This window comes from Argiope bruennichi, chromosome 10 (assembly GCF_947563725.1).
Source record: "Argiope bruennichi chromosome 10, qqArgBrue1.1, whole genome shotgun sequence".
Lineage (NCBI taxonomy): Eukaryota > Metazoa > Arthropoda > Arachnida > Araneae > Araneidae > Argiope > Argiope bruennichi.
The window spans coordinates 89,442,805-89,467,061 of NC_079160.1; the positions used below are offsets into that span (position 1 = coordinate 89,442,805).

General features: G+C 26.7%; 1 protein-coding gene across 1 annotated transcript in view; it reads right to left on the reverse strand.

The window, feature by feature from the left end:
• LOC129988326 (tetratricopeptide repeat protein 14-like) overlaps positions 1-24,257 on the reverse strand; it is a 54,131-nt gene that overhangs the window by 23,481 nt on the left and 6,393 nt on the right. Inside the window, exons 2-10 of the mRNA XM_056096531.1 lie at positions 20,800-20,907; positions 20,610-20,713; positions 14,313-14,389; positions 14,017-14,139; positions 12,276-12,348; positions 7,768-7,865; positions 6,508-6,545; positions 4,270-4,413; positions 1,691-1,762 (exon numbers count right to left, since the gene is read on the reverse strand). Of these exons, the coding sequence (XP_055952506.1) occupies positions 1,691-1,762; positions 4,270-4,413; positions 6,508-6,545; positions 7,768-7,865; positions 12,276-12,348; positions 14,017-14,139; positions 14,313-14,389; positions 20,610-20,713; positions 20,800-20,885 (815 nt within the window). The 5' untranslated portion in view covers positions 20,886-20,907. The remainder of the gene's footprint in view (positions 1-1,690; positions 1,763-4,269; positions 4,414-6,507; positions 6,546-7,767; positions 7,866-12,275; positions 12,349-14,016; positions 14,140-14,312; positions 14,390-20,609; positions 20,714-20,799; positions 20,908-24,257) is intronic.

The following is a 24,257-nucleotide window of genomic DNA, read 5'->3' on the forward strand; positions in this document are numbered from 1 at the left end:
AGAATTAACTGGAAGTCTTTGCAACAAATTGTTGTTTAAGATATAAAGTTCTTTCCTTATAAAAATTCAAACTCGTCAACCATTCAGCACCTTTGCCATAGAACAATGTTTGTGCTTTGTCAGTACTGTTCTCAATATGATTAACAAACAGGATTTTTTTTAAAATACTTGAATATAGTTTGTTTTTGTGATGAAGCCCATTTTCATTTGGATGGGCAAATCAATACACAGAATTGACACATCTGGGGTACTGAAACCCCATTTCGCAATCTCCACCCCAAATGTGTAACCGCTTAGTGTGCATTGTCAAGTCACGCAATAATTAGTATGATATTCATTGAAGGCATGGAAACTGCTGAATGATATGTCAAAAGTTTTTAAAAATGATGTTCTACCTATTATTCAAAGTGATATAGATTTTGAACAGATGTAGTTCATACAGGACAGAACACTACTCCATCAAACTGACAAAGTGTTTAAAGTCCAGAAAGAACACTTTGAAGAATGCATTCAGGCTTTGAGGTACCCAGAGGCCACTGGAATGGGAATCTTTAGGTTGCTATATACTTTTGATCCCTACTCTTGCGAACCATTTCTTAATTAATATTAAAGGCAAAATTAACACATAGGCCTGAAACAATTGTTGAGCTCAAAACTACCATTCAGGAGGCCATCAAAAGCACTGATGTCTTGATATTTCAAAGAGTTTTGCAAAATGTTGTTTTTTGTCTGCACCCATTGTAACCTTCGATGGCAAGTATATCAAACATCTCAAAGTAAATAAAAATATCTATAATTAAACTTAAAATTTGAATAACGTTTTTAAACTCAAGAGTTTTTGAAATTCTTTTTTTATTTCATAGAGCTAAATAATCATCCTTCTGCTGCTGATCTATTATAATGATGTAAATAATCCACTTGCACTGATCAAATTTAAAAGCTTAGAAAAAACAAAATTCAAAATGTTATTTTTCATTTTTTATCCAAAATTAATATAATCCCAATAAATGATTTTAATTTTGATTATTTAATAAAATCATCAAATATTTCTGAGATAAAAAAATTTGATATTTAATAATTCAAACTTATAACAAATATAAACTAAAATTAAAACAAACAAATAAACCTTAAAATGATTTCAAATACATCCATATTTTTTAAAAATTTAATAAAATTATCACCAAAATAAATAAACAAAAAAAAAAAAAAAAAAAAAAAAAAAAAAGAACAGAGCAGAAAATGTCCATAATCTATTGAAAGAAGATGAAGGATTACTTAAAGAAACATATTGGAACATGAGTTCCAATAAGTTTTTTAATTACAAAAATAAATCTAATGTTTTTTTAGAAAAGCAATTTAACTATAATATGCAGCTTCATTATGAAAGCAATTTAAAGCAAATTCTGAATGTCATATTAGCATAAATAAACAATATATCAGGAAGGAATAAAAAGGGATATTTTTGTAATTTAAATCTAAAGTAATATCTTAGGTTTCAGTAGATCAGTGTGTTTAAAGATTGAAATGTGAAATATCACACTGCTAGAAAAGGATTAAAGTATCTTTTTTATTTAAATGTTTTAAGAATAATTTCACTTTATAGATTATTATTTGCATTGATATGGTTTAGAAATTACATTTAAAAGTAAAACATGTAAATTTTTTACTTATTTTACTTTAAAATACCTACCTTGCAAGCGAAGGATCTGGATGAAGCCTTTTCTGAAGTTCAGCAAGACTTTCAGATGCTGGATAAGTTTTCCTGAAATGTATTGAAAATTTAAATTAAGTGATAACTAAATTTGATGGTATGTAAAAAGCTATGAAAGCCTGCATTACAAATAAATGGTACAATAATGTAGCTAAAATTATTAGGATTCATTCCTAAGTTCATTCAATAAAATAATAACAATAACAAGTGAAAATCTAACTACTTTTATGATGCTGACAAGTGTCAAAACGCTTCTAGAACTAACACACAAAGTGTATCAAAGAGTGCATTGAAAAATTCAAAGTTGCTAGGTTAAGAAAGGATGTAGGAACTTTTCAATCTAAGTCACTGTAGCATAATTATAGAATAAATATTCTTCCATTGTTTGATTTTGAAAATCAGACAATGGCTCATTAATTTTTTTTAATTACAAAAACACATTAAGATGACGACTCTAACACAAATAAAGATGAATGTTCACATGCCTTTGAAAATATACAGAACAGACAATTTGTAGCTAAAGCTAACGAATTTTATATAAATATACTTTGGAAGGTGGGAATGTCCTTCCTGGAGTCTTTTTTTTTGAAATTCTGATACAAACATAATTACATACCAATAAAATCTAATTTTGTCATTTCTGACCAATAACATAAAAAAATAAAAGCTGTCTCATAAAAAATTATTTATGCTCCCTTTTATAATGCGAACAATACTTTTTAATGATGTTGGTTTAAATACTGAGCAATATTTTTAAATATCGTGAGCTACAGCTAAGGTCGTTCCCAGAAAAAATAGAGAAAAACCGACAAAATATAAAGGAGAGTGGAAGAAACAGAAAGGCATATCATAATAATAAAAAAAGGGATTGGTTTTATCATAAAAATTGAAATTTTTATGAATCTATCTTCATAATGTAAGGCTTTATATGAATTATATATTTAAATTTTGTTAAGGCAAAATAATCTGTATAAACTAAATTTAAGAAATTCAGAAGCTACAAACTTTAGTTTCCAAATTGCAATAGGAAACCACAAATAGAATACAACAGGTGATGAAACTAGTGTTTAGATAGATTTTTTTTTAACATTGTCATCATGATATAACATCAATATTTCTTAAAACATCATGAATTTATTATTTATTTATTACAAAAAACAAAACACCCTTAATATACTGACTTATTACATGATAAATATATTCATGTTGATAAATGATAAATATGATAAATATATTCATGTTTTTCCTTCCAAAAATTTTAGCCATTTTCATCTTTCACACACAGAATTTTTTTTGCTTTATATTGAATAGTTCTGATGAATTGCAAACTTGAAATCTAAAATCTAATGCCATGGAAAATTAATTCAGTATATGAATAACATAAATTTTTATTTAAGAAACATTAATGGCAGATTTAGTTTAAATATGTAATTAGAACTCTAAATCAATTTGTAGATAAATTTATTACAATTAAAGAAACTTGAATACGACTTAAAATTTCAGAAATCAAAAAGTAATTAAAAATAGTAATACCGAAATGTACATGAATATAAAGTATTAGGGTAAATAAATTCATTTATGTAAAAATATAGCAATACATTAAAAGTTTTAGATATGGTTTTCAATCCTAAGTCAATTATAGTACATGGATAATCAAATGAAAAATGTTCAGATATGCATCATCATTAATACAAACATATGAAAAAACATAACAGACATTGAAATGAAATGCTTGTTTCTGAATATTAATAGCATTTCCAGACATTCTACCAACATTTAGACATTTGTGAAAAGGGAATTATAAACTTGTAAATTAAAATATTAAAAATTATTATGTAAAAGAAATTTATAGAAATCAAAAACTACCACTAAAATGATCTTTATTATAAAAATAAAATATTTCAAGAAAAATAATTTAAACTTAATTTAACTTAAATCATTTAAATGTGGAGCATTTCTTAAAAACTGAAACAAACAAACAAACTAAAAATGGCTGAATATGAAAAACTGAAAATAATAATAATAATCGGAACTGACTATGAAATGAAAAAACTGAATTGAAACGTGGGCAAAACGAACTAATTTTGCACAGGTTACTAATGAATAAACATTTTGTGATGCTATACTATTCCTATTTTATGAAGTATGATATTTTCCCTTGAGCTTGTTTTGAATTCACTATAAGACGATTTTTACCGGTTTCAAAGGCTAAAAGTAAATAAAAAATAATGTTTCTGGAAATGCAAATGAAATAGCTGATATCCTCTTTGATATTGAATTTAAGTAATGTTTTCAACAACTCTGTGAATATTATGTGAAATGTGTGGATACAGGAGTAGAGAACTTATGAGTCCATAAATAGCTTTTTGATAATTAATGATAATAGATATATATATAAAAAATTGCATTAAAAGATAGTAATTTTAATATAATAGACATAATACTCATAAACCATTTATAAACAGAAAAAAATCAATTCAGAATTAGCTTTTCTATAATGCTAGTTATAGCAATAAAAAAAATTCTGATAATAATAAAGAATAAAAAAAAATGTTTACTTATTTCTTTCTTCAAAAAATGAAGTAAAGCACATGGCATCAGTTCCCAAGCAATCCTGTAACACATTTATGCAGTAGTCTGGCTCCCTGAAACTTGCTGATCGTTCTACATAACCTGCATATGTCATTCCAACCTTTTTACCACTGAAATTATATTTATTAATCCATATTATAAAGGAATTATGCATATTTAGAAACTAATATTCAATACTAAAAATGTTCTTTTTTCTATGCAATATACTTAGCAAAAATTATATAATTATAGGTAATTTTAAATATTTTAATGGCTCTTAATTTTTTTTCTAATAATTATTTTTCAGAGAAGATTTCATTTATGCTCATGAAAAGAGATTTTGTTCTGCCCATAGATCACACAAAAAATAATCCAATAACATCAATAATTATTTAAAGGGGAAAAAAGCATAGGAAATTTATTCCTCTTAAATGAGAGTAGGTTTCCAAAAGAAAAATAATATTTTATCTATACTAAGACTATTAGTCATTTGATATACTAATTGTTTTGTAAAAAAATACTTGTGCAAATTTCTAGGCACTTTTTTTTTGTTCTAATAATTTAATATAACTTATTTCTCTATTGAAAGTACAATTTTTATAAGTGCTTATTAGATTTTCATTCAGTGTTCAGATGTATCTGAATAGGTGAAATTAAGGAAACCAGTAAAAGCAAATTATCTATTTTGAAAAATTAAGTTAAAAAAATCATAGAAATTAAAAGACGGCTAATTAAAAAAAAAAAAAAATCCAGGGGAAATGGTCTCCTTGAAACTTTCTCACATGCACTCAAATAAATGTTGTCATGTATTATTAACAACAGTTATGGTTATGAAAGGACCTATTAGAGTACAATCTTTGGTGATCAATTGCTGCAATGGTGTTAATAGACATGTACCAGGAAACCAAATAAATATTTTGGAAGCTCTTTTGGTGGGTTATCAAAATTAAAATTTGACACAGAACTACAATTGTAATCACAAAATCATATACCAAATTTCATCTATTTAAACCACTACATTTTTAAGTTATCGCATTTACATGCTTGTGAAATAACAGACCAAGACATAGTCAAATCCTTGACACTTATATTTGTATAACCAGAAAAACATACTTCCTTTGAATGGATTTTGTTTGAAATTTGATAGAATTCTATAAATTTTAGAGGGGCAGAGTTTGAATTTTTTGATAATTACCATACCTTCTTTTAATATACTTTGTATACGAGAGCGTAAAAAGCAATGGAAATGAGTCACAAAATAACACAACTCATGCACATTTCATTTTAAGTATAACTTTATGTCTGAAACACATAACTACAAAATCATTATTAAAGAAATACTGAATCTGTTTTCTAATAAATGGGTTGTCAGTGATTTGCTATATTTCAATGCACATCTTTAGTGTTAAACATAACCAAAATTCAATTTAAATGCATAAGATTTATTCCTGATAATGTGGCGATACTTAAAAGATTGAGGGGGTGGGGTGGGGTGGAAATCAAGAAACATCTTGCATTTTAGCTAGATAATTTTTTGGCAACTATTTTTTACAAATAAAGAATTATTTAAAGAATAGCAATTTTTGTCTTGTAATATTGTCTTGATATTGAAATTATCAAAAAAATGTACAAACTTGATTACATAATTATTTTAATTTGCTTTGAGATGAATAAAAACTGACATATACTTAGCTACAATAAAAGTAAAATTATGTTAAAAAAAAATATGTATCCAGGAATAATGTTTTTGCTCTTTTTGTGAGTTATAAGGCAAGTAGAAATATAGATGATAAAGTCACATGCATTATTATGAATCAAAAGAATTATTTTTAAAGTAGCCATTATCTTTTAACAAATATATCATTATAATGCATGAATACATTCCAAAAAAAGGAGCATCTAACAAAGAATACCCACTTCTCATAAAAAAAACAAACTATGGTACAATTGAAGAATAACATTTTACATTAGTAACAACCCTTCTATTCATAAAGGGTTTCTTTAATTACGATCAAAAGGCGCTTATAAATAAAATTACTTATTAAAATATATTTTAAGCATAAGCTTAAAAATATTTTTTAATACCTACACAATTTTTAAATTATAAGTTGAATAATCTTCTCAACACAGTTTTTAATCATAGAATTAAGAATTCTAAAAATAAAAAACTGATTTATGCAAAGATGAACTTTATTTAAAAATGTTCAATGAAAAAATATACTTACTCAACATAATGTGGTAGATCTTTTCGTGTAATCTTACCCTAAGAAACAAGAAGCCAGTTTTATAAAATTCTTTCAGAAAAGGAGAAAAAACTTTATCTATTAAATTTTGAGATTAAAAATGCAACAAAATTAGAACATATTTCGATATTACAAAGACATATAAATTTGCACACATATAAGCATATGCACGCGTACATACACACACACACAGACAAAAATTGTAGAATTAAAACAAAAGCACATGAAAGAAATTGTGAAAATGCAACAAATTAACATGATACGATTAAAATAAGAAATGGCCCCAAAACAATTAACACTAATCTTTACAAGAATTTAACATTTCATAAAATAAAAGTAACATTTTTTTGATAATTACATTTGTGACAAGATGACTTCCCAGTCAGGTGAACCTTGCATCAATTATGCCTCGTCTTACTTAAGATAAAAGTATTATTTATTTTGCAAATCAAAGTTACTTTTATGTGGAATTGCTGATACACCTTGCAGATATAATAGAAAAAAAGACCACATTGCCTTTTAATTTTTTTGCTCTGATTCTTGTATTCTTAATCTATTCTTCACTTTTTTTTATTTACATGCTTAATAATTCTAATAAATTTAATAGGTTTATCATAATTAATAGATTCTGTAATTTAGAATTAAAGATCATTTTAGACAAGCATGCATTCTCACTAAACAATTAACCCAAATATGATGAGTTATTTTTCTAAAAACTAAAAATAGTTAATTCATTTGGAAAAGTAACCAACAAATCACATTTAAAATGACATCTCATTAAATTGATAATAATTAATTAATATAGTTAATTTAATCTCTCTCCCTTTAGAGAAATATTTTTGTATCAACTGAAAATAATTTTAGTGTCCATCTTTTAAATTATACCTTGATATTATTAAGTGGTGGAATTCTTAAATAAAATTGAATTTTAAACATAATATTTATATTCCCTTACCAACATGTTCTACAAATGAACAGAGTATTTGTTCATCGTTTGAATATGTCAGTTATTAGCAATGGATGAAAAATACATCATTATAAAATAAGTTTTTCACATTACATAATTTAAGGTGAAGGGTCACCAATAAATTGACAGTCAACATAACAATATAACAAGGATATAACAAATTATACCTATAATTTAATAATTTGGACCAAACATTAGAACTTATGAGCAATAAGTTAGTAGATAAACAGCAGGACAGAACTGCATATAAAGCTTTTAAAGATAATAAAACTTACAAGCTGTGGAATTTTTTCTCTCTCTTCTTCGCTAAATACTGAAATATCAAGAGTCACAAACAATTTTCTCTGCCAATGATCACAGGACCAGAAAGCACCTATGATACATTGCACATTTAATTTTAATAACATAACAAAATATAAATATAAAATGCTAAAAACTTTGTCTCCATCAAACTATTCTGGATTACATATTTTTATCCAAAAAACATATAATAGATGATAAAAACTTGTTCAATCAACAAGCACTTTGATTTTAAAAAAAATCTATATAACTAAAAGATAAATTTTATAATCTTTTTCTCAAATCACTTGCATAAAGTATCTGAATCTCACCTGAAAATTAGTGGCTAAACTTAATTGAATACAAGGAGTCATATAATCAGCAAGATCATTTCAGTATTGTTAATATTTTGTCAGAATGTTCAACAGGTCACTCTAATTAGTATGAGAATTTCCAAAATGCAATATATATATTTTTTAAATTCTATGGTATTCTTTCGTATGATATGAAATATCATAGAGTTGGATTATCTGCCGTTGTAGATAGATGGCACCTTGTATGTATATTTGATAGGATTAATGAAAAGAAAGCTAATTTCGTGGATTGATATAAAGAAAATACATACAAATATTTTTAATACTACTTTCTGAAAAACGAAACATTTTTTTTCAAAGCAATCAGCCTGCTCCTTCCCCAATTAAATTTAAAACATGATTGTGTACTCTGAGATTATTAATACAGTAACCTATATTTACGTCCTATGATCAGCGAGATAGGGTTTGTTTGTAACTGGGAAAGAGCAAGAGCACTACTCCTGCATTTGAGGCCGATTTTTAGAGGCAAATTGACTTGGTAGGGCCATTGCTGTTTACTTTAATTAATTCCATCCATTTCATTTTTGATGCAGTTATCATCAATATCAATAATAAAGACACTGATTAAAATTTTTTTAAAATGTAATGAGTTATTATTTATTTTCTTTCTTTAAAAGTGTGGTAAAATAAAGAGAAATTAAAAACTTACAAGAGTTACTGAATATGCAAAACAATGCATTTTTCCTTTGATACAATATTCAACAACAACAACAACAAAAAAACCAAGTTAGAAATTTTTTCATTTAAAAAATAATAAATTTAAAACTGTAATAAAACTGCATCTGTTTTGAAAATTATATGAAATCTATTGATTAACAGAAATACTACATTGCAAATATTTTATTAATAAACAAGGCTAGATTAAGCTTTCTCAAGGTTTCTTTTACCTCATATATATATACTTTTTATACATATAGTTTCAAACTGCAGATTTTGACACACTAAAATGGCAAAACACTTGACTGCAGATAACTTTTTAAAATATTAGAATAAATATCTTGCAAATAAAATAAAAAAGACAAAGCTTTTCTTAACACAATGTAAAAAATATTTAATAATAAGATTAGCTATTTTTTAAAATTTTAAACCACCACACTTTTTAATATAAAAAAATATATTAAAATATCTTAATATAAAATTTGCAAGTAACAATTAATTAGGAATGTTTCGACAATAATGCTTTAAAATTAATTTAAAAAATATTAGATTTTAATTTGGATTAAATTTGTTTGCACAGCATTTTCTAATAAATAAATGTGCCAATTAAAAAGAAACTTTCAAAATATTGTAACACAAATCTTGTAAACTTGAGTTATCCTAAGTAGTTGTCAACTTTGCCTATTTAATAATCCAATCATGTTTACAAATAAATAAGAGTTAAATTAAAGATGATAATCATCTTATTAAATAACCAACTGCAATATTATTGAATTTTCATACTAAACACTCACTGAAATTAACCAATATCCATTTTTTTATTATTAAATTAAGATATTTACATTTGATCTTTATAATGGGTGCCTAATTTTGTGCTTTCTTTAAAATTAAACATATAATCATTAGCCTATCAAAACTATCTTATTCTCTCTCTATATATGTAATGATATCTCTTAATTTAATCAGAATCTTAAATTTGAATAATTAACAGAAAATATAATAATTAACATAAATCAGAATGTAATCACTGAATTTAATCTCCTATTCATTCTTTTAAAGGTGCCTCAATTAATTTCCTAATATTTATTTTAAATTAGTCCACGTTACTTTATTCTAATTTTTTTTTTTAATTTCCTGATCCAAATTCTATTTTTATTTAATTATTTCTAACATGCACTCTAAAAATCATTGAGTTAGGAATTTCTCATGCTTTGTGCAAAAGAATAAAAATCCCTAATACCTATGGCATTTTTTAAAAGATATTTATGATTTCTTTTCCTAAGTTGACAGGTGTTGAACGAACCCCTATCAAATCTCTTCGTAAAATCGCTACAGGGAAAATTTTCTGTCACTTAGTTATTGTTTTCTGATGCAAAGGAACACATTTGAATTCTCAATGAATAAACCCTGCCCTACTGTAACAAAATAAATTTAACTTTATTCCAAAGCGTCATCTTACAGCTATACATCTACCAAAATTATACTGTATTTTTACTTAAAACCCTAGCCCCCTTTTTTTTCCTAATCATAAAAATGTTAGCTGTTAAAAACTTTTATTTCCTAGTAATATTCACAAGTTACATGCAGATTGCTTCAATACAGATATCAGAGTAATGAAGTTTAAATTCTGACATACAAAAGATTCCAGTTAAAGTAATTATCTAAATGATTATTTAATTTCTGATGTTTTTTTTATATATTATATCATATAAAAGTTCGCTTCATATCAATTAAAAAAAAAAATGTTATATACAATGCAGCAAAAAAGTTGTTTTAATTTGGTGGAAGATTTGCTCAACCTATAGAGGGGATACAGTGTTGGGTATGGTTACTTAAAATATGTGAAATTCAGCTAGTTTCAAACACGGTTGTATTTATCCTACTTTACATACTGTTCAGCAGTATCCTATATTCTTGAGAGTTTGCATTTGTATTCTTGATCCATTTCAATTAGGATGATAGTTTTCTAGGAATAATAATAATAAAAAAGGATGTTATTACAGTTATTCTAGCATCAGATCACAACTGTGAATTGTTTGAAGACTTTCTTTATCTACAAGTCATTTAACAATTAAAATCTAGAAATTGTATGTTTTCATCAAGATGTCATACGGTATATTTGTATCATTCTTTCACATTTTTCAGAGAATTATGCTTCCAGATCATCTTATTTTACTGAGAGGTGATATTAAATCATCCCCCTGCATGATTTTTTCCTATGAAGATATCTAAAATTATAGGTGAATTAACAAAAGCCATAAACTTTAGAAGGACTAAAGGCTGTAATAATGTAGAAAATCAATTGAGATTCCACAAGATATAACTCAAAGATAGAGTTTTTTTGATGAAGACTTTTCAATTGCATAGCTATTAGGGGCTTTAAGATATCTTTCAAAACATTTCATTACCAAATAAGCATTTTATATATTTTTGAGGAATAAAAAAATTTTCTCTGCATCTTTACTAGTTTGAATTTTGTCAGATTTTGAAAGAATCTACAACCTTTTAGAACAACTTACTTTTCTGTTATACCCAGTTACCAGTTTATATACTCAAAATACACTAGTAAATTAGTTTCCTTAATTTCAACACTTGACTAAAACAAATGTCATGTCTTCAAGTAGAAAATTTAGCTCATAGTTTTATATAAAAATTAATAAAGACCAAGAAAATGTCAGTATCAAATAGCTTCAGTAATATTTATTAATTTATTGTAATTTATTTTATTGAGCTTGAAAGTTATTTTTTAAAAATAAAATTCACTTATTTCTGAACTAAATTAATAAGAAACAAAGGGGAAACAATGATTTATAAATAATCATCAAGCTGATTTAAACAGCTATTTCAAGAATAAAGGATAGCTACTAAATGTGAAAATGCAATAATTAGAATTAGTTTGAAAGATCAGAGAAATTAAAATCTCTTAATGCCACTTCATGATCCTTGAATCTTCAAAACATAACCAATCTTGAAATGTGTTTGTAAATACCAGAGAAACGATCTATTTACAATTCAAAAAAAAAAAAAAAAAAAAGTATATCCAAAAATATATAAAAATGGTGGATATCTGTATGTCTACTGGCAATGCATGTAATATCTGTGTATCTACCATGCATAAGTTTTAAAAAACATAAATTATCTATTAATGATTGCTAGAATGCAAGGCAGATGGTATTACTGCTAATTAAAAACAACCAAAGTTAAAGGAATAAGTGTGCTAAATAAACACATCTTTCATCTTTTTTGAAGAATATTACTGATAAGAAAGCTTGATCAAGTTATATCATTTCTCATTTCATATAATTTAAACTATTTTTCTCTGAAACATTAATGAAGGGTTACATGTCAATTTATATTACACTTAAATGAAAGCAGTAATTCAGAAACTGATGCAGTATAAAAATAATACTTTTAAATATTTTTTTAATATGTTTCACATGAACTTTCTCAATTTAAAAATAATTCATACTTGCCTCTAATTAAATCAAACTTGCATAAATCTTCTCCTAGAAGCTTCAACTCGGGAGGCAATTTTGGAAAGTAGAACTATAATATGAAAAAAAGAAAATACGGTGCAAAATTTTTAATATACAGTGATTATAAATACTGCAAATGTACTTTGTGAACAACTTAAATAAATACAAATTAAGACCTAATTAAAATTCCAATTACAGAAAATAGCAGAAAACTCTGATTCAGATGTTTAAACACGGATCTTATACAAAGAAATGCTATTTTTTAAAAAAAATTCTGGATCATCAAGAAAGTTTTAAACAGAATTATATACATTACAAAATATGCAAAACAAAAGTTAAAGGTATAGGTCGGAAATAAATTTAGTAACTGCCAGCAGAATTTAAAAAAAAAAAAAAAAAATCTCAATGATAAAACTTAACAAGTTGAAACCAAGTATTTGCATGTATCTGAAAAGGTAGCATTTGAATTGCAGCTATATATGCTATAATATTCAATTCAAATCAATCATTAAATGCTGTGTTATATATACAAACTTTTACATAACTCTACCAGAGTTAAAAAAAACAAACAATAATTCATGGACATTTTTCTATATTATATATAGAAACGGATGCTTCCCTTCCTGATTCAGAGTACCTTATATTAATTTTAAAAGAATAATATCCATGTTTTAAATATAAAATGATGCATTTCATTGTTTCATATCTTACAATGATGGTCTAGATTTTGCATGACATGTGAATACACACCAGAATCTGATTTTTCCTTAAGATTAAAAACTCAAATATTACATATAAAAACAAATATTATATATATATATATATATATATATATATATATATATATATATATATATATATATATATATATATATATATATATATTGTTCATTTGTTCTATTTCTGATCAAATAAATTTTTCATCATTTGAATACTATTCATTAATATTTTGTGTTACAGTGAGCTTCAATTATACATGCTTACTGTATAATTGATGTCATTTTAATATATTAATTGTCCAAAATTAGGTGCAAAGATATAACACAATTACTTCACAACTAATATTTGATAATATAAAAAAAAAATTTAACATTTTAAACTAAAGAAGCGCAAAAATTAAAACAAAAGAAAGGAATCTGTTATTCATGAAAAAATAGACAAAAATTCAGCAAAGAATAAATACAATTTGAAAAAGAGCATGGTAATCATTTTTTTTTTTTTACTAACAATATAATAAAATAACTTTTCCCTACTTAAAAAAAAACTTTGCTGCAAAATAAAACACTTATATTCTTGACATAAAAGAACATTGACATAAGTGAACAAATTATTATTAGAAAATTTAAACGAATGTAATTTTGTAAAATGAAATTGATAAGAAATATCAATCTATACATAATGATATCTGGGATTTTATAAACAGAAGTTCGGAAGTTTCCATTCCCTTCTTCATATATTATGCTATTTTTAATTTACATTTTTCTTTAATAATAATAATAATAATAATGATAAAACTTCTAAAAGAAAAATTCCTTCACCCACAACATAGCAAATGGATCATATATCTTCTGACTTAAAAAAAAAAACTCTATTACTAAGGAAGCAATAATATAAATAAAAATAATTACACATGTCTAGTAATTAAGAGATATGTAATGTTTTATTGTAATTTAAATGTAATATGAAATATCATAAATAATTTAATAATAAAATTGGAATGAAACCCAAAAATACTCACAACAAGAGATAAATCATCAATTTGTAGTAAGTCCCCATGTTTTGCCAAAGCCAAACACTTATAATTTTCTTCATCATCACAATTAATCACTTGTAAATACAAAACATCACAGCGCAATAAATGCTAAAATAGAAATTGAAAGGGAACATTATCACACACACAGAAAGTTTTTAAGGTAACAAGAAATGCAAATAACAAGTAAAGAATAATTCCTTCATGTAATATAAAAATTTAATATTTTATTACTATGAAATTGGAAATCAAAATATTTTACTACAGTAAAAATAAAATCCTACTTTATAAAATAGCTTCCGTCTTTTTAGTTTATCAATACCTGGGCGATATATTTCTGGTGGCACAAGTGGAAGAGGATCTACAAAGATAAAAAATAATTTCCATATCATATTAATTCATATATGAATAATTCTAATTTTGAAAATTCTTCATGAACTAGTCATCAAAACCCCTACTGCTTTTTTCTTATTTTATGCATAATTTTGATCTTTTGTTTATAGCACATATCTAAAAGTAAATTGCAGAATTTGATATAATTTTAAGATCATATGATTAAAGAGAATTGAAAACATATAATAACAAAACACCAGGCAGTTTATTTTTACGACATTCATTCTTGAATGTCATAAAAATAAACTACCTGGTGTTTCTTGAATGAATGAATATAACCCACTCCCTCTCAAATATTCCTTAGCAGCATTCTTTTCTCCTAAGAAACTGCCGATAATAACTGTTTAATCTTCATATTCTTAGTTCACTAGTTTTAAACATATTTAAACAGAATTTCACATATTTAGAAAATAGATGAAACATACAAACAAGGAAGAAACAGAAAAACGGTGAACATAAAGCTATTTATGAAATAGTTTCAACTTTAGTTCGTTTTTTTTTTTTTTTTTTTTTTTTTTTTTTTAACTTGGAGAGGTTGAATACTTTAATTATTTAAAATTGCAAAATTGGAATACACAAGTTAAACCATTTTTTGTTTTTTACTTTTTCTTAAGTAGTTCATTAAATACTTAAAACATTTTAATTATTGCAAAAAATTGATTATGCAATAAGTGGTAAAAATATCAAATACCAAAGAAACTACTAACTGGTATTGGTTGCTGGTAAAAGTGATTCTTTTTTAAATGAACCAAAACCAATATATGACGATTGAACTGTTAACTAGAAAAGTGTATTAATTTTAATTCTGTTAAAAATTAATCAAATATTTTTAAAATGCAATTTTACAGTTCCAACACACACACACACAAATAAATAAATAATAAAAAAAAATAACACATTCGAAAATTGATGCAGTTAATGCAAAAAATTAAAAATCTCAATATCTGTTTTTGTTATACTAAATAAAGAATTATGATACTAGATAATACCAGAAATCTCCAAGACTATAAAGATTGATTAATACATATGTACAGATCTGTCCTTTAGCTGATTGAATTGAATAAAATAGTGATTGGATTTCAGAGCATTAATCTCAGAGGTTCTCCCCCCCTCCATATTTATGAATTTGCTTGTAAGTCAAAATTGTCTTTCTTTCATTACATCTGCTATATCAATAGCCAGATTGTCTTAGAAGTTAAACTTTCCTTGCTATAATAAAATAAAGATAAATCTGCATCTCCAACATAAAAAATAATATAACATTATCAAGGCTTGTGGCCTTTACACATAGAGAAAAACCATTAGTCCTATATTAAGAAGCTTAGACTGCTTTATAAAAAGGACCGGATTTTTTTATTTCATATATACAACATCTATTTATATGTAAGAAACAGCTGTAAGATGATTTAAAGAAATGTTTTAAAGAAAAATCATCAACATTTCATTTTTACCTACTCTTCCAAAATTAATAATAATAATAATAATTTAAGAAAAAAATAAATAGTTATAGCGAAAAAAAATTAATTTTAATGTTTGAAATATCAGTTTATTTCCCACATTTTTTTTTAAAATTTTGAAATCTAAAAAAACTATGAATAAATTTCCATAATAATAATAAAAAATTTGTTTAAATTTTCAAAGAATAAAATTCAAGATAGATGTAAAAAAAAACTCAATATGTAGGAGAAATTTGCTTATTAAAATGCATTTCATTCATCAACTTTCATCACAAAATACACTTTGAAAATAATTTTTTCTAATTCAAAATATTATTAATTTGACATAAACGCCATAAAGATGTTATTCATTATCAACAAAGGAACAAATTTTGTGGATGAGTTTTTTTTCTTTTTTTATCATAAATATGTGTGTGTGTGTGTTTTAATTATGAAACTCCTAACACTTATCAAAGTCGACTGAATAACAACAAAAAGCCTTACATCTCAACTTTGACTTATTTGAATAAGTCAATTTCTTTCATCTCTACCTTTTACAGTACTTTTTTTCCGTCAGTGATTTGACTTAATTTTGTGATGAGAGTTGTTTAGTAGTTAAGCTTAGTAAATTATATTTCAACAATGAAATATCTTCATTCTGAGATTACAACTTTTTAAAATATGTACATTATTTTAAAACATGTTATGTTGCACAATATGTACAACATTTAAATAATGTAATTATTTACATCTATAGCTGTTATATGTAAATAAATACATTATTTAAATCCTAAATTGATACCAAAATTTTAAGAACCATCATAATTTTATGTGTATGGTAAGAACAACAATTTATTCCATTTTAAAAAAAGCTTAAATTTTTTATTATATTTCTTTTTTCTCTATTAAATATATGCATTTTAAACATCAAGTACATAAAAAATAGTAACAAGAAAAGTTAAACATTTTTGAAGAATTAACTAAATTAACTGCCTTGAACAATCAGTTTGTCCGCCGAGTTTATTAACTTGTTAGGATGTTAAACTATTCCCAAAGAAAGCCTTTTTGAAAAAATTTCACCTCGTTATATATAAAACTGAAAAACATGATTTAACAATTAACCCTTAATTCACTTGATTCTTAAACCATTAATTCACTTAATTTTATTGAAAGAACTTAATTTTACAGTGCATTCAATAAAAAAAAGCTATAAAAATTCTCACTTTTTTAATTTTTTAGAAATTTGCGTTTTATGTTATTAAAAAAGTTAGTTAAAGTTATAAAAAATTTTTAATAATATTATTATTTTATTTATTAAACCTATCCACCTTTGGAGAACAGCTGCTCTCCTGAGCTAAAATAATGCTCTTGATAATAATACACGTAAAAATAATGCTTCTGAACATTAATTTCTGCAGTTAGATCAAAGCAATTACCTACGTGGAGATGCTTAAACATATTTTTGCACTCGATAAAATTTCTATATTTTCTAAACTCGATTAATATTTTTTTTCTGTCAATTTAAGATTTTTGACGGCTATTTCTATTATCGTGATTATTATCGAAGCGTTTAATTAAGCGCAGCTGTAAAAACCGCGCTTACTTTTTACAGCCTTTATTAGAACTTTCAGGAATTAATTATATTAAACATTTAATCAGCCTCATAAAAAGTTTAAAGACTGCTAGTTCCGATTTCAGTAGAATCTGTGGTGGTTTGTGATGGGCGAGGATAGAACCTGAGACTTTGTGGTTCGCAGCCGAGTAACATGGCCACAATACAACAGCAATTGCCCGTGTAGCGTAGCTGTTAACTGGCTTATATGCTTTCACTACAAATCTATACTGACTCTTGTCTTTACCACCATGATTGTGTTGAATTGGATAGTATTATGTTAAAGCCATATACTATCCAATTATCCCCACTTAGCTAAAAGTAAGATAAAGACCTGAAAGGTTTGACAGTTGATCTTGGAATTAAATCACGAAAGATATGACGGTAGAGAACATCAAAGATGCATCATATAATGTCGAAGATTGCGCAAAGCGCTTGAAAAACTGAAGATGTGAGCAGAACAAACACTTACAGGAACTATTAAACTCTCTGTCTGAGATTCAATCTCCAAAGAATGCAGCCCAAATTTGAAGAAAAAAGACACTTTGTAAACAACAATTCATAATTCAAAAGATACCTTAAAATCTCTGGGCGATATACCTGATCAGTAAAATGAGTGGAAATCGGATGACTACCTGCTAGAAACTAGAATCCACGCTTCTGCAGATATTAAGACCTCCTTCAATGCTTCAAGGTGAACGCTAAAGAGAATTGAATTCTATTTTCTCATTGCAAGAAAGTACATGGAAAGATTTTGCTTTTGAACTGAAAAACAAATTCCAATCTTGGCTAGACGAATTAAAAGGCAAACCTGATGTTTTAATGATCTCCAATCAAATGACCAAAATGTGCAATTCAGACTAAAAAAACAAACAAACCCCATCTTCTTGATGAGTGGACAGGAATCAATGATCCACTTCAAACCACTGAACGATTCAATAATTTGAAGCAAGTGAAACATGAGGACGAAATACAAGGGTTTCTAGTGCTCATAAAGAAATTTTTCAATTCTGGAACACCTGTACAGTCTCACATATGCTACGAAGAAATGAACTAAATGATCTTGATATTGCTCAATCAAATGTGACAAATTGAGTCTGCGGTATGCCTAGTGTCATTAAACAAAAATTTCCTGTTTTTTTTTTTTTTTTTTTTTTTTTTTGGTAAGCGATAGAACCTAATTCAGTGCTGGGTCAATGCTCAAATCTTTTCTGCGTTGATGGATTTTCGGATTTTCTATCTGTCGGAATCAAAGAAATTAATGGAATAGGTTTGTGCTGATTCCAGCACACACTTAAAACATGCCAAAAAAGATTTATAGAAACGTTTTTCAAAATAAATAAATAAAAATAAAATAAAATAAATAAATAAAGTGCTAAATGTACCAAAGGATTGATCAGCTTGAATTTTGCATATGAATATTTTGCATCAAATCATCGAAAGTTTTGTATCTTTGAAAAAAACACCATAAAACTTTGCATATGAAGTTTTTATCTTCTTAGAATTTTACAAATTGGACTGTGTGAAGATAAATAAAGAATCAAGGCTTTCTATATCTCTACGTTCTAAAGTCAACGCCTGAAAGGCACGTTGTAGACCGCGTAAAGCAATTACTGTGGGCCACTATGATGGAGAGAGAACTTATCATATAATAGCACACAGCATAGTCATTGACTCAGAATGTGCTTGATATAAATCAATTACTTTGAAACTTGCAGGGCTTTTAAGAATATTTGTAAGAATATAAGAAGTTTGAGGCTGTCTATTGATCCATTCAGATCCATACATGAGAGGGGGGCGGATAAACGTTAGGCAATGGAAAATGTTGGGTACTAATAAGCGAAAACTGTCCTATGTGATGAATACATCTTTTCTCTCTCGAATAGTCACCAGAAAAAAGAATACTATCACACTCATACATCGTATCTTCTCAGGTATGATCTTTCCTAACGAATGATAAGTTGTAATAGTTTACTAGTTCTACCTTAATCTTTCATATAGGTCACCGTTTCACGTTTACCATCCTAAAGCAGACCTGATGGAAAGCAATAATTATGTTTTTAAATCACGATTGACTGTCCTCATAGGCATTGAACATAAAAATTGGGAAGGAAACTTTCCATATATCTATCCCATTTGCTATGAACACAAATAAATATCAAAATGCAGGATATTATAATTCCGTCTTTCTACAATTAGCCTATGAACTTTGTACCATGAACGATGATTGTCAATTCCCTAACATCAGTCAAAGAAAATGATAATTAGGTCCCTGAAATATCAAAATATCCAAATATTTTCTTAAAGTTCTCAAACAAAATCAAATACAGAACCGAAATGAAGTAGAATAATAAGAAACGACAACTTCATAATCTGTAGACGAAGGCTGCGCTTCTCAACTGGAAACAAAGTATGGATTACTACACATTCTGTTATTAAACTGACTCAAAGCAGACAGCCAAGTTTGTTCCATAAAGGGGTGATTCATATTTGATCATGCCACAGAAGTCGCGAACAATTTATGAAGTCTCGACTGGAATACAAGGAAGAAATTCTTACAACCTATCATAACATTTCATTGCATTCTATGCAAAGCAGAGAATTCAATATTTGGTTACACTAAAAAAATTGAGGAAGTCTACCAAGGCTTAAAATACCTCTCCATTTATTGGAGCGCGATTTTCTGAACAGAAGAAAGACGTTTACATTTCATGTCAGATGTGACACCACTGTGCTCATCAAGACTATCTTGATTCTTAGCAATCGGAAAGAAAAACTGTGAGAAATGCATATATGCAACAAGAACAGAGTCGCCTATGTGTGTGTGTGTGTGTGTGTGTGGGAGTGGGAATGAATTGTTAAAAAGATATTAAATGCTATGCTAAACAAAAGTAAATGTAAATTCGTGACCTTAAATATAAACTCTTTGTTAATAGAAAAAAAAAATTATCGTAAATGTTTATTCTTTGATTTTTATTTATTTATATTTCGTAAATGTCCTAAATTCAAATGCTTTTTTCATGAGTTAATTTTATATCATGCAAATTATTTCCGGGATGCCATTTTTATATTAATATAAAATACTCCAGCTTAAAGGACAAATGATTAAATTTTTGCTCTACAAAAAATGAAATAGATACCTGGTGTCAATGAACCCTTCGGTTTTGTAACAGGTTTGAAAACTGCAGTAAACTTATTCTTCAAAAAATCAGCTATAGCCTCAACTAAAGTTTCACCATCAGAACTGAAATAAAAAGAAAACTTATTTATAGTACACTGAAAATTAGACTTCTTTCATTTAGTTTATACTACATATTAAAAATTAATTACTTATCATCTGAAGAATCTCTAACTATTGCTTCAAACAAAGGTTCGCCATGGCTAGCAAAAACATCCATCCATTCCTGCTGCTCCATATTTCTGTGCTTAAGAGGAATGCTTAAGATCAAAATAAAAAAGACCAAAAATATTAGTTAAAATAACTAGGAATAAAAATAAAACAATCAAAAATTTTAAATGAATAGAATTCGGAAATAAAATGAAATTTTCTAAAGGGCTATATATCATTCCGAAAAGGACATAGTCTATAGAAAATTTCATAAGAAAGAACAAAAAATAAAATAATGCTATAAATTATTTAATAAATTAATTTAGATTGATGCAACTTCGGAAAAATTATGTAGATACTATGTTTCTTTATTTACTGATTGTTCAAAAGTGTCTTATTAAAAAATCTATATTTCCACCTTTAAGTTGATCTCTCTGTAAATATTCTCACCAAATTTAAAATAGGTGACAACATTGAAAACTCAATTTTTTGCAAAAATATGATTTTTTAAATTTTTTTTTAATATTCTTGATGTTCGAACAGTTTTCTTTATAAAACCATCTGAATTTTGTTTCTAAGTCCAGTTTTTAGCAAGTTATACTGATTTTTTTTAAATATACATATTTGCATTTACATAAATTTCAATGCTATTTTCACAAATTGAAATCTTTGGTACAATTTTTTTTTTTAATGAAAACCCTCAAATTAATTTCTAATGTATATTTTTTTTGTTCATATTTGATGTAAAAATTTCTCAATATTTTGCTGTTTCTGAATAAGAGAGTAAGTAATGTATTCATTTAGAAATACTCTGTAACGGTTTTAATGATTCAAAATGCGAAAAAAATAATCATGTTATTTAATAGTCAAACTCCAATAGAGGGAGGCGGGTGGACATATAATGAGAAATATATACAGGGTGATTCAAAACTTATCGTTCAAATTTCATGGGGAGGTTGGGAATATCTCAGGAAATCGATTACAAATAGGAAAGTATGCCCGCAAACTTCATGTGTATGGACAAAATGGACAAGTGAAGTGAACACAAGGAAACAGTAAAGTTAAGTGGTAAAGAATGTGACCTTTATTCCAACAAGGTAAAGTACATTCGTTACCAGTAGGTACTTCACAGTAGGTGTTCACAATCACGACCATTTACATGAAAGCGGGAAAAACAGCGCCGTTACATCGACCATCAAACATTTTCAAAAACGCCTGACATATCACAGACAATGTCTGCGGCATGTCTGCCGAGATATGAGGTATAAAAATGGCAGAGCTCCAGACCATAGCACAATTGTTGAGTGTGAGTACCTAAATCTAATATTCGGAGCTCAATGGATCTGAAGAGGTTGACTGATCGCTTGACCACCCAGATAACCTGATTTATCGCCCATGGATTTCTTTTGTGCTGGGCTATGAGAGATCATGTGTACGAGACCCCCATCGACAGTGCAAAAGGCTGTGTTACACGAATAGTGGCAGTCTCAGGCATTGCCTGTGGTATGCCAGGTGTTTTTGGAAATGTTTGGCGGTCGATGCAACTGCGTTCGTATAAATGGTTGCAATTTTGAGCATCTACTGTGAACTTGTACTTTACCTTGTTGGAATAAAGGTCACATTCGTTAAAACAAATGAAGTGAACATAATGTTTCCTTGCGTTCACTTCATTTGTCCATGCAGATGACGTTTGTGGACATACTTTCCTATGTGAAAACGATTTCCTGACGTATTCTCTACCTCCCCGCGGAATTTAAACGATAAGTTTTGAATCACCCTGTATAAGTAAGAAACATATATATACAGAAATATAAACAGAAAATAAAGAAAGGATAGAAATACAGCTTATGTTTTTATTTAGGAACTAGATACTGTATTTCTAAATTAACGTATTTTTACATGCAAAAATTTAGGCAAATTATTTGAACAACCTCTAAACTAAATAATTTTTGCTTTATACTTCTTTTTAGCCCCCCGCCAAACACACACACCACCTTTTTCGAATCATTTAAAAACTTTAGTCATTTAACTAGTATATTTTGGTTACATAGGAGTTTTTCCAATTTCTTTTATGTAAAAATTTAAAAATATAACCATTTTAGTATAATAACCAAATATAACTATTTAAAAAACATAACCCTTTTGGTATAATAACCAGATATAACTATTTTGGTACAAAAACCAAATATAACCATTTAAAAATATAACTATCTTGGATGTAATCACATATCTTAAAAAAGAATTGATAAATTTCGGAAAAGAAGTTTTATGATAGTATACGCAAAATTCATTATTATTACTTTAATTCTGAGTGCGGATCATTTTGAAAAATTGTAAATTAAAAAAAAATAATTTCTACTGACAGCCACAATCCTTTTTCTGTGAGGACAGAGAGTAATTTTTGAATCACACGAGGAAAGCAAAATATTTTCATACTATACATTGAGTTTACTAATTTTCAACTACTTCAGCGAAGTATTCAAAAATAAATAAATAAATAAAAAATAATAGTGTTAGTTGAAAAATAACAACCCAAAAATTTAGAACAAATACATTTTATGTGGCCAAATAAACTTTTGTCATTTATATTACATGTTCTGAAAGAATTACAGGTTTGTATATGATGCATTTATAAAAAGTCTCAATAAGTCTAATTTTTTAGTTTCCTAAAAAATTAGAAATGATGCGTTCTGATTCTATTTATTTACACTTGAATTGCTTTTATCCGTGATGAATTTTGAAAATATTTAAAAGTATATATAAAACATATACTATGGATTAGAGGTATTCGGGCATTTTCGAATTTCTGCAGAAAGGTTGGACAAACCATATTTAAGCTTCGCCCATAAAAAAAAAAAAAAAAAAAAAAAAATTACTCAGATTCACATTTTATAGTGAAAATTCGATCATATGGCTACTTAGGAACCTATAGAAAGTGATGAAGAAAAAAGAAAAAAAAAAAAAAAATTATTTGGTCTCTTTCCGTTTCCCAGAAAATAGACGATGATTTGCAACTTCATAAGAAATTTTGCTTGCTGTGTGCATACCTTTGCTAAAGCATATATTTTATTATAATATAAAAAAATTTGAGACAGAATGTATCACTAGAGTGTTACACAAATTACACTATGTAATTTAAAAGCATCCGGATATTCTTATGCTTATCCTACAAATGTGGATAAGCAAAAACTTATATAACTGTTGAAATTGCATAAGACCTTTGAAATCGAAAGTCGCTCAGATCATCTCAGATTCACCAACACTTTGTCCACTGAAAAATTTTCGTTCTTTTTTTTTTTTTTTTTCGAATATTATTTTAATATTTTGTATTCTCGTCAGGTCCATCAAGATCCCTTTTTTTTTTTTTTTTTTTTTTTTAATCACTGAAAAGGACAACCATCCATTTACCACAATATGATTGCGAGTCTATTGTAATCTCTTACTAATGTGAAGCTTTAAA